Source organism: Mchenga conophoros, linkage group LG5, assembly GCF_057382185.1.
Source record: "Mchenga conophoros isolate Kocher_MC1m ecotype Shallow Benthic linkage group LG5, M_conophoros_male_GT1.1, whole genome shotgun sequence".
NCBI lineage: Eukaryota > Metazoa > Chordata > Actinopteri > Cichliformes > Cichlidae > Mchenga > Mchenga conophoros.
In genome coordinates, this window is record NC_140530.1 from 27321023 (window position 1) to 27332749 (window position 11727).

The 11727-nt window shown below is 38.5% G+C and overlaps 1 protein-coding gene across 1 annotated transcript in view; it reads left to right on the top strand.

Annotated features, from left to right (window-relative positions):
• LOC146574758 (H-2 class II histocompatibility antigen, A-U alpha chain-like) overlaps positions 1-11703 on the top strand; it is a 12661-nt gene extending 958 nt beyond the window's left edge. Inside the window, exons 2-5 of the mRNA XM_085275609.1 lie at positions 5196-5386; positions 7815-8072; positions 9714-9995; positions 11199-11703. Of these exons, the coding sequence (XP_085131735.1) occupies positions 5326-5386; positions 7815-8072; positions 9714-9995; positions 11199-11320 (723 nt within the window). The 5' untranslated portion in view covers positions 5196-5325 and the 3' untranslated portion in view covers positions 11321-11703. The remainder of the gene's footprint in view (positions 1-5195; positions 5387-7814; positions 8073-9713; positions 9996-11198) is intronic.
• The last annotated feature ends 24 nt before the right edge of the window (positions 11704-11727 follow it).

Sequence of the window (11727 nt, forward strand, 5' to 3'; positions counted from 1 at the left end):
ATCTCCCGCAGCTTAAACATGTGAGAGGTTGATCACGCAGAGAATCGCTGAGCTTATGTGAGTGAGCGTGTAAAAGCATTTCAGTTCTGCTGAGCCAAATAAGACAGGTCAGGGTGAAGAAGTGACAGCCAAAGAAAAGCTTACCACAAAACGGAGAAGTTATGACAAATCAGACTATAAGGCAAAAAGAAAGTGCAGCTTTATGGTTTCATGGACAAAAGAATTTCTGTGGCTGCGATATGACGAGCTAAATAACCAGGGCTGCACATAAGTGGTCCGCAGGTGCGCATTCGCTGTCAAAATAAAAAACACGCACAAGGGTTAGGGTTAAATTTAAAAACTGTACTTTTGAGTTAAAATATATATTTATAATTTTAATAAATGACAAATTAAAAAGGCATGAACATTTTTTTTGTATCGAAAAAATATCGAACCGTGACACCAAAGTATCGAACCGAACCGAACCGTGAATTTTGTGTATCGTTGCACCCCTAATATATATATATATATATACACATAATTCCCCTCTCGCCCCTGCGGGCAGTCTCTCCGTCAAGCTTGGGTCCTCTACCAGAGGCCTGGGAGCTTGAGGGTCCTGCGCAGTATCTTAGCTGTTCCCAGGACTGCGCTCTTCTGGACAGAGATCTCCAATGTTGTTCCTGGGATCTGCTGGAGCCACTCACCTAGTTTGGGAGTCACCGCACCTAGTGCTCCGATTACCCCACTGAGACCACTGTTACCTTCACCCTCCACATTTTCTCAAGCTCTTCTCTGAGCCCTTGGTATTTCCTTCTTTCTGATGTTGCTGTCATTCGGAACTGCATCTATCACTACGGCTGTTTTCTTCTGTTTGTCTACCACAACGATGTCCAGTTGGTTAGCCACCACCACTTTGTCCATCTGTATCTGTAAGTCTCAGAGGATCTTGGCCCGGTCATTCTCTTGGGGGTGTCTCCCATTTTGACCTCGGGACTTCCAGGCCATATTCAGCACAGATGTTTCTGTATACTGTGCCGGGCACTTGGTTATGGCATTCCATGTATGCCCTGCCTGCTAGCATCTTGCACCCTGCTGTTATGTGCTGGATTGTCTCTGGGGCATCTTTACACAGCCTGCACCTGGGGTCTTGCCTGGTGTGATAGACCCCAGCCTCTATGGATCTTGTGCTCAGAGCTTGTTCTTGTGCTGCCATGATTAGTGCCTCTGTGCTGTCTTTCAGTCCAGCTTTGTCCAGCCACTGGTAGGATTTCTGGATATCAGCCACCTCCTCTATCTGCCGGTGGTACATACCGTGCAGGGGCCTGTCCTTCCATGATGGTTCCTCGTCTTCCTCTTTCTTGTGTTTCTGCTGCCTGAGGTATTCACTGAGCACGCTGTCAGTTGGGGCCATCTTCCTGATGTATCCGTGAATGTTTATTGTCTCATCCTGGACTGTGGTGCTAACACTCACCAGTCCCTGGCTCCTTCCTTCCACTTAGCGTACAGCCTCGGGGTGCTGGACTTGGGGTGAAACCCTCCATGCATGGTCAGGAGCTTCCTGGTCTTGATATCAGTGGCTTCTATCTCCTCCTTTGGCCAGCTTATTATCCCAGCAGGGTACCTGATCACAGGCAGGGCGTAGGTGTTGATAGCCCGGATCGTGTTCTTACCGTTCAGCTGACTACTCAAGACTTGCCTGACCCTCTGCAGGTACTTGGTGGTTGCAGCTTTTCTAGCGGCCTCTTCATGGTTCCCATGTGGGATCCCCAGCTGTTCTCTATGTCTGCAATGTTGCCTTCTGGTAAATGGTAAATGGTCTGTATTTGTATAGCACTTTACTTGGTCCTAAGGACCCCCAAAGCGCTTTACACTATACACAATCATCCACCCATTCACACACACATTCACACACACATTCTGGTAGTTCGATCCCCTCAGCTCTGACTACTTTACCTCTTTTTGTTATCATCTGACTACACTTCTCTTGTCCAAACGACCAGAATCCTGGGACCCAGGATTGACCTGTCAAAGACTCCAATCTGGCCCCACTGGACAGCTTTGGAAAGACATATGTTTTGACTTTAAACTGTATTTTCAGTTTTAAAGTTTTACAACTTTTTTTTTTTTTTTTTTACCGATAGACTTTCCACATGGTCTTTCATAACACAACAAAGTAATTTAAACAAATAAATGATGGAAAAGTTCTTTTATTCATATTATCCACTGGAGTAATTTGCATAGCAATTTTAGGGACTCCAAATATTAATATTACAATAAATACATTAAAATACTCTGGGAATACTATAACCAAGTGGGTCCATCTCTGAGTGAGTCTTGGTCAGGAAGAATAACTGAAGGGGATTCAGCTAAACTGGAAATTTCCTGCTAAAATCGCAATTATTTGTCTTACATTCAGATATTTTAAGGACTAAACATGTAACTAAATTTCTTTACAGTGACAGAAAGGGCTGTTTCACTGGTCTGGCTCATGATGTAAAATGCATTTGTGCTAATGCTATGCATTAAGAATTGGTTACATGTAAGTTTTGCTTATCCAACCATTTAATCTCCTATATGCCTCATTAAATGAGAATGTAGATACTACTTCCTTATTTGCTTAGTTTTTTAAATTACTGTAGCTAGCGGTTCATTTGTGTAATATGAAATCTCGTTTGTTTCATAGGTGTGACAAACTGGAATTCTGCATTTGTATGTGAAATATATCTCTAAACTTTGCAATAAAAGGCACAATACATTTCTAACGTGAACTGTGTGCTCCAAATCTCAATACATTAAGGTAATACTGTTTTTGGGCTGTAGTCAGTGTAAGGTTAAGTCAACCATGAGTCCAACATGACTGGAAAGATATGACAACGCCGAGGAATAATGTTTTTTTTACTGTTTAGAGCCAATGATATTGACTTCTTGTTAATGACAGGCAGTACATGAATGAAGTAATAAACACAATAAATCTCTGTTACTAGTTCTGTGGAAATTGTAAAGCAGTTCCTGGCTAGGAAACAAAAATTGTCACGGTCCTGGGTCAGTGACCCAGTGTTTTGAGTTTCTTGTGCTTCTGAGTTTTTTTGTATTATGTTCTTAGTTCTCTTTGTTGTCCCAGCTTATTCTTTAGTGTAGTGTCTTAGTTTGGTTTTCTTGTATTCTGCTTAGTTCTGAGTATTTGGTAGCTGCCCTCTGTGTTTCTTAGTTGCTCTGTCTCCCCTAGTCTAGTTTGCATCTGTGCTAATTCCTGTTTTACTTTGAAGGTCTGTGTCTCATGTGAGTGTATCCTACTTTGCTCCCTTGTCTCGTCAGTTCTGGTTTCTCCCAGCTGTGCTTTCCTTCTGTGTCTCATTCCCCTCGTTACTTCCCATTGTATTTAAACCCTGTGTTTCTCTGAGTCAGTGTCGTGTTGTCCCTCAAGCTGTGTGTTTTCTGGTGTGCCTCTCTGCAAAGTGTGAGTTTATATTTTCCCAGTTTAGTTTAGTTTTGTATGCTCGTTTTCTGTGACCAGCAAATAAAGCTGTGATTTTGAATTCATCCCCTGAGTCTGAGTCCTGCATTTTGGGTCCAACTTCTGCCTGCTGCACAGTGATTCATGACAAAAATATCACCATTGCACTCAAATCTGACTGGAAATCTGTGGGAGATTTTCATGAAGTTGGTGCTTGGTATTATCAAATAATGCTCCTTTTAGGGTAAATATTTCTCCGTAGTGTGGCTTATAAGATAATGTTAACAATCTACTTCTGTCACAATGTTGCTTTGTGTATTTGAGAAACACAATACCTTCCAGCTGCCATCCAGTTAGTGATAGGTATCAAACAAACTGCAATAAATCACCTCTGCTTCAAGTTTGCAACACGATAAAGCTTTCAGACACTCCTATGACATTAAAAATTCCAACAGCTGAACAAAACAAGTAGTGTCCATGGAAATGCTTTCTTCCCACACTCACACAATAGAATCTATTGTGACACCACTGCTGTAAAATGATCAGATTAAGATGATTCATAAACATGTAACCTTATGTGAGCTCAGTCTGAGAGTCTATTACATGTGGGCACGCTGAACACATCTGTGACTGAGCATACAAAGCAGCATTCTCTAATAAACTGCTTTTCTATCATGATATCTGATATGGATATGACTAAAACTAAAACTACAACCGTAGACATTTTTTTTTCCCATTAACTCAACTCTCTTATTTTCTACTCTGCTGAGAACATTATTTTTTGAACCTGATACCTCGGATTAACATTTACATAAGTATCTATTTTTTTTTAAAAATCCAAACCTTTCAAAAAGACCCACGTGCCTGTTGCTTCTGAGTGGTCTTTTTGGTGTACTGCATAAACTTTCTTTCCCCAGAACCATCAATCATCTACAGCATCCAACAGCATTTTTTAACTTCTCCTGTTGCAATTGTTATAACTACTGGAAGAACTTTAAACACTAAGAGAAATAAGAAGGGAGTTTGTGAACAATACAGGGACTGTGGTTTTATGACTTCACAAAACTGAGAGCCGATAAGATCCAGACTGCTGAGATTTCAGTGCAGCTGACCTGAGATCGTAAACCTGACAGTTAATGAGACTCACACGATGAGAAATGACAGGTGACTGCACAACGACGCCCTATCTGAACATTTTTCATTTTGAAAATGAAAACACAAATAAATTTAGGGGGAAGATTAAAAGAGATTGTGATTGTCACTCTTTCATGTAAAACAAAATAGAGACCAAGGGGATGTTAACTCTTTTTGACAAGTGACAGAGGCCAGGCAAGAAACAGTATGAGAACGACTGTCCGAGGAGGAAGAGGAAGCCAGACGAAATCAATATCTGCCAACAGGAAACACCTGCAGTCCTCATGATTAGCATCCAAAGGAGGAAGCTTTAACCTCCTGAGTTCAGCTAATACCCATCTAGAATATAGCAATAACATATAGTTATCCGGTGTGGCTACAATAAATACAACAAAACAATTAGAAATAAAAAAAATACACAATCACAATACATGTATCTATCTATCTATCTATCTATCTATCTATCTATCTATCTATCTATCTATCTATCTATCTATCTATATGGATGGATGGATGGATGGATGGATGGATGGATATAACTGCCAAAAAACAAGCATAATTCTTATAACGCTTGAAACAAAATGTGACAGCTTGGCTGTAGTTTCACTTCTAATTTGACTCTTTTCAGCCCTCTACAGAGCTTGCCCATAACTTCCTGTTCTACCCAAATACAGAGGTGTAATCCTTTCTGCTTGGCTGCTGCACACCGTGCTGTTTATCTTTGGAGCTGCTGCTGAGATACAAGCCTTTTAACAGGGATGGCTCTTTCTGTGATTGCACTGATTTTAAGTGCTGGAGCTGCTTGTGGATATATACCAAGTAAGGCTACGACTGTCACTTGGCTTTTTGTGAGTAGCTCAGCTATGAGAAAGTGGAAGTATCCTGCAGAATTAAAAATGACTTAGTGTAGATGTTTGTTGTTTAAGTTGCAGGTATTGCTGTATAGGTGGTCATCATGAAACATGTTTTAACAGCCACAGTTAGTAAAGGATTACAAAAGGTAAAAACAACAACAACATCATCAGTCTACTTTAGTTATAGAGCTGTGCTACAGTAGGTGAGAATACAAGAGGAAGAAAAAACAAGAACTTGAATTTAAATATGTCTTTCTCAGGAAATGTTTGCTGAACACCAGTCACATGGTAAAATGCGAGTAGTTTGGAATGTCTTGTTGTAATCTGAGCTCAGCCAGTGCTAGTTAAATTTGATGTTTTAAAATTGACAAAATTACAAACTGTTAGATCAAGATGTCGACTCCAATTCTTACATTTGCTTTGTGTTTACAAAAATAATCTTTTGTACATTTAAATGACATTTAGCAATGTGACATTCAACAGTTTTTATTGCATTACATAGCTGGCTGGAAGTAGCGCCTGAAATTCTGGAATTTTTAAAGAGGATTTTAGGGGATTAAAATTCTGTATTGTGTTTGTACCTCTCACAATACAGATGCTACCAACTCACCTAACAACCATAACCAGGCCCATAACTAAATAAAAATGGAGGCCTTTGTATAAAAAAAGGGTGTAATTCCCGAACAGCTAATGCTACTCTTTTTGTAAAGCCCTGAATTTATTCTGAAAGTCTGCGCTTCAGTGACATCTTCACTGTGGTGGTGTACAGAGGCAAAATGACAGAATCATTGGTATGATTTCCTAAGCTTATTAGCACTTTATCATGAAATGGTAAATGAAGACAGAGTTAGGCACAACACCACTTTCTGTTCACTTCTGTTACATATTTAGTTACCTGCAGACACTAAGGTGAAATATGCTAGATAAAATGTGATGTTTTTGATGTTTTTGTGCATTGTGTTCTGCAAAAAAAAACAAAAAAACATTAGCAATTTATCATATCAGCACTTATATCCATGTATATCTGTGTCAGGCCAGTATTTGCACACAACGTCAGCCAAACAATATGTCTGCCTGGCTCAAGTTGAAAGGTTAGAATAACTGTCATAATGGAATCGTTATATATTTTCACCTTTAAAAAAAAATGTGAAAAATGCTGTTTGAGTTTAAAGTTTGAAATAAAACAAATGCCTCAATTTTACCAAATGATAACAGGCTGCTGGTTTCTGTTTATGTCAGCATATTGGAGTGCATGCCGGTAGCCTGAGGGGTTGTACTGTGAAGAAAGTGCAGCACAGCCAAGCTCTGTATGCATTAGTGGCTTGACCAAACCTAAAACCCCAACTGGAGATAATGTGTGCCATGACAGTGTTCCTTAGCTTTCTGCTTTCTGCTTCAGGTTCTGTGCATACTCATGAAAAGGGGTGTTTGACACGTCGCATGACTCTTTCCTTACAAAAATTGATCGTTGTGAGTGCAGCCTACGCTGATCTGCCCCAACCATAGACACTGTCAGATAATGATGAGAAAATGGTGATGAACAACATAACAATGTAATGGTAAAATGCAACACTGTTGCAAATAAGACAGGCAATTAATGCTACAGAAAATTAATAATCAGCTGATTTAGTGCACAGAGTGGTAAAATAAACATTTTAATTCAAGTTAATATATTTATTTTAGTGCTGAGTGCACTCACTGTGCTAAGTGTATTTATAATGTGATGGCTCATTAGAGCTCTGAAACTTTAAAGTGCATACATTTAAAGATTAAAGGGTACTGTCCTATAGCGTAATAAAGGAGACATGGAAAGGTATTTTGTCAGCAGATTCAGGTGAAATTAATATGACTGACTGAACAGGTATTCTGCTCTGTGTTCAAGTAGCTGCAATTGGAGCAGTGTGAAAGAGACAGCAGCAGATTAAGCAGATTGGAGGCTGTTAGCCTAAGTGAAGATAAGATGAGCTGGAAACAGGGGAATACAGCTAACCAGGGTTTGCTAAAAGTGAGTGAGGTCTATCATTCCCAGCTAATCACATATGGACACCTGTGAAGTGCTCAGTAAATATGGTAGTTCAAGCAAAGACACAGTGATTTGGTAAACGCAACGATTTTAGTGCCTAAACCTAAAGAACGAGTGAATACAAAACAACTCTAGAAGAAAAGTGTTGTGTCCTCACTTGACATAGAGTTGACTTAAATTAGCCAGTTAGACAGTAATTCATTAATTAACAACAATAAAAACTACTCTTTTATTTCAAACTAGAATATACTGAGTAGAAGAGCTACACCCCCTACCAGCCTGTTGGCTGCAGTTAAGGTCGGGGAAATCAGTGTGTAGAATGTTTGAACTGCTTCCATCATGTATTCATTTTGCACCTTCTTCTTTTCAGCACAGTCCCACAACTTCCATTACATCTATGGATGCTATGAATCTGATGATGTGCGGGTGGACGTTGTTGTTGACGACGACGTGGTTGCATATGCCGATTTCAACAAGAAAGAGGTAGTGTGGGTGTTACCTCACTTGCCACAACCTGCAAAAGACATCCAGAAAATGGCTTATGAACTCGCCAAAGCCAGCACTGCACACTGTCACAGCGTTTTGGGTAAAGCAAAAAATGCTGATCCCGGCGCTCCCCTACGGCGAGGTACTGATCTTGGCACACTTCATTGCGAGCATTCGTTTAGCTCAGCCTGATCGAGGGGAAGAAAGAACACTGTTGATCCAACTGAAAGCAGATGTAACCAGAAAGAATTAAGAGAGCACATACCGGGTTTAAAATATCTCTTTTCTGTGACTTACTTACACAAGCTGCTTTGAAACTAAGTGCTCCAGGCAGGTGCTAGACTGGTGGAGCCTTAATTACACAGCTAATCAGTGACCTTCTCTCTGGCTTGAAAATATATTGAGACAGAATCACCTTTGAAAAGTAATTATATACTATTAAATTAGCTTGAAACTTGTGTTACAGTGGCCTTTCTAAACTACTCTAAGGCAGTCTCCTTCCATAAACTGAACTCTTCTGCTTATGCCAGCATTTTCTTAGAAATTATAGATAAGATGAACAAATGCAATGTGTGTGGTGTCATTTCGTGTGGCAAACTCACAGAGAATAGCTGCCTGACTCTGTAGACTGTTATTTTAGTGTTTGGAGTTTCTCTCAAATGAAAGTGCAGCATAGTTGGTGATGATGAAAAACAAAGCTCAAAGAGGGTCAAGTGACAATGAGAAAATATTCTGGAGGTCAGCACAGGTACAAATCATTTCTTTTCAATCCAGCCCATTATGTCTGTGAATTATAACCATGCACTGCTGGATATCTCATTCTGCTTCTCAGCACAGATTAAATTAAACTGTCAATAGAGCATTTTAGCTTTGTTATTACTCCGCTGACTGCACAACGTAATGTCTACAGAATAATGACACCATTAATGTTTAGATTGTTTCCATATAAGCTTTACTTTTGCAGTCTGTCTGCCATAGCGTATGAACTTTCCAGTGAAAAAGCAGTCGGTTCCCATCTTTATTTATTACCTTTTTATATTTAGTACCTTTATTTACTTTACGAGTTAATTACACAATATAATTTTAAGGAATAAATGTTCAAAAAACTGCCTGATGTAGCAAATATGACACAAGTGAAAACTCTCATATGCAAATTAATATTTGTTTCTCATCAGAAGGCTCAATAAACACTCAGAATTTTCTGGCAATTATTTCATGGTTCAGCCTTGAAATTAATAAACGTATCAATAAGGCCTCCTCACATCAAAATTCTCATATATATATATATATTTTTTGGTTGGTTTGTAAACAAAGTATTTAGTTTTTCTTTTATCATATTTTTAAATCAGAAGCCTGGCTTATATTTTAATTTTTGAGTGTTTTTTGTGCCTAGTTTTAGTTGTTAGTTTTGGTTTAGTTAACTGCTATAACTTTGTGATGAACATGTAACCTGCAGAAAGATGATGACAGAGAAGCAACTCATTTAAAAATGCTACAGTCCCATTAGGAGCCCCTCTGGCTTCTACTGGCACATTTGCAGTTTTTTTTTATGGTAATAGTCTCGTTTAAATATTAAAATAACCTCCGGCACCAACAATGTTTGGCAAAAAAAAAAAATGCAAAAGAAAATACAATTTTCATTTTTTTTAGATGCTTAAATGTCTCTGTCAATGTCTTACATTTTAAATCTGTGAATTTGTTATATATTCTTAATTCTATCAAGGTAATATTTCTTGGGGGGGATTTTGCTCTAAAAGTATGAAATGTGTCCCTCTTTGACCAGATCCTCCTGACATCTACATCTATACCCGGTATGAGGGGGAGGCTAGTGTGATGAACACACTCTTTTGTGTGGCCAACCACTTCTACCCACCCACCATCAACTTCACATGGACCAAGAATGGAGTGGAGCTCACAGAGGGCGTGGCAAACTTACGTTATCGTCACAATCGTGATGGGACATTCCACATGATTTCTACGCTTCTGTTCACTCCAAAACCTGGAGACTATTATATCTGCATGGTGGAGCATCAAGCTGCGCAAGTGCCTATCAGCAAGAGCTGGGGTAGGATTATTACCTTATAATATAAAGTGCCTGAAGTAACTGCTGTTGTGATTTGGCACTTCATAAATAAAATTGAATTAAACTGAACTGAACTGTTTTTATGAATAAGCCAAGGACTCTTGAAATTCTCCCCAGTAGACAATCAGGTGATGATACCAATTGTAGAAACCCTCCAGCAATACCAATACTGTGTTAGATTACATTTTTCTTTTTACATGTAAGGTCTGCAACATTATCGCTTTCATACATCCTAGATTAGCAACTAAAATAAAGCTGTTTGAAGCAAAAAGCAGCCTCCTAACATTCATGTTCTGTGAATCGGGGAACCCTCCATCTACCGTCTGATGTCTTATATTTAATTTATGCTTCCTATTGTCATCCTTCTAAGCAGTTGCACATGTCAAAAGTGATATCACAATTCACTTGATTTGTATTGTAATATGGTTTTTGTAAACCTCGTTCTTGGTTGGAGGCATGGATCTATGAGAGGGTTCGGTCATGTTAATGCTGGAGCTCAGAAATATCCAGCTTAGATAGAGGGAAGAGGTGCAACAGTTTAAAAAAAAAACAAGGAACCCTGAAGAAATTTTTAAAACATACAAAGAAAAAATCTCTGTGATTTTTTTCATTTGACTTCTTCTTATTCCACACCAGTGCTGATGCAGAGTTGCAGCACTTACAACTTAGGAGAAAACTACAATGAGTCCAAGCATGCCTCAAGCAAAAAATATGTTTGGCTTTGGTTGATGACATGTGCAACATGCCAATATTAGGGGCTTTTGGGCTAGGAAATGATTTCCTGTTCTCTGTGCTGGTAACTGTTAACAAATGTAGGTAAAATTTTAAAGGCTAAAGAAAAACTGAGTAGCTTTCACATGAAAACCAGTGTTTTCTTGACTGAAGCATAATCCTTTTTTCACACCTTTACCTGCATACAACCAAAGCCTGCTTGAATGCAGTTTAGAAACATTAAAAGCTTTGCTAACAGATTCTTTGCAGTCTTGCACAGATATCTGTTTATTGTGATAAATGCCTCCTTTGCAGACTCTATATTTAAAAAAGTCATCTGGCTTCCTATGTTTACCTTAAATAACAACAGTCATAGAATTATTACAAGAAGGCCTTTTTAGACATAAACAGATGCAATTTTCAGTCATTTTCAAAATACACAAATAAAATTTTTTTTTATTTTTTTATTTTCAGAGTTGAAGGAAAATAAGAGGAGCAGAGTGAGCCCTGCAGCCGTGTTTTTCGGTGTGAGTGTCGTTTTGTGCCTGATGGGATTCGGGACCGGAGTCTTCTTTTTCATCAAGCAGCCAAATTAATGTCTTCAAATTTGAGATTGAAATAATTAAATTAACGTTAATCATTCGATCTTTAATCCTCTGATTAACTGGTTTTATATGTACAAGTAAAACACATCAAAAAACATCCAGATTCTTGTGCTTACAGATAACCTCTCTATATCACTGCATTAATGATAAATGACAGTTTGTTTACTTAATGTGTTTAATGTGTACTTACAATTTGTATTGTTTTTCACTTGACGATGTGGTGTTAATATACTTTGATTTTTAATAAATAGATAATTACTGGGGTTGTTATACAACAGTGTGTGGCTGTATAGCACACAGACCTACAAAATAATTTGTGTAGAATAATTCATCCCTGCTAAGAATTTATAGATAAATAAAGCAAACATCTTGCACAACTGTGAACTAAAGAGTTGTAA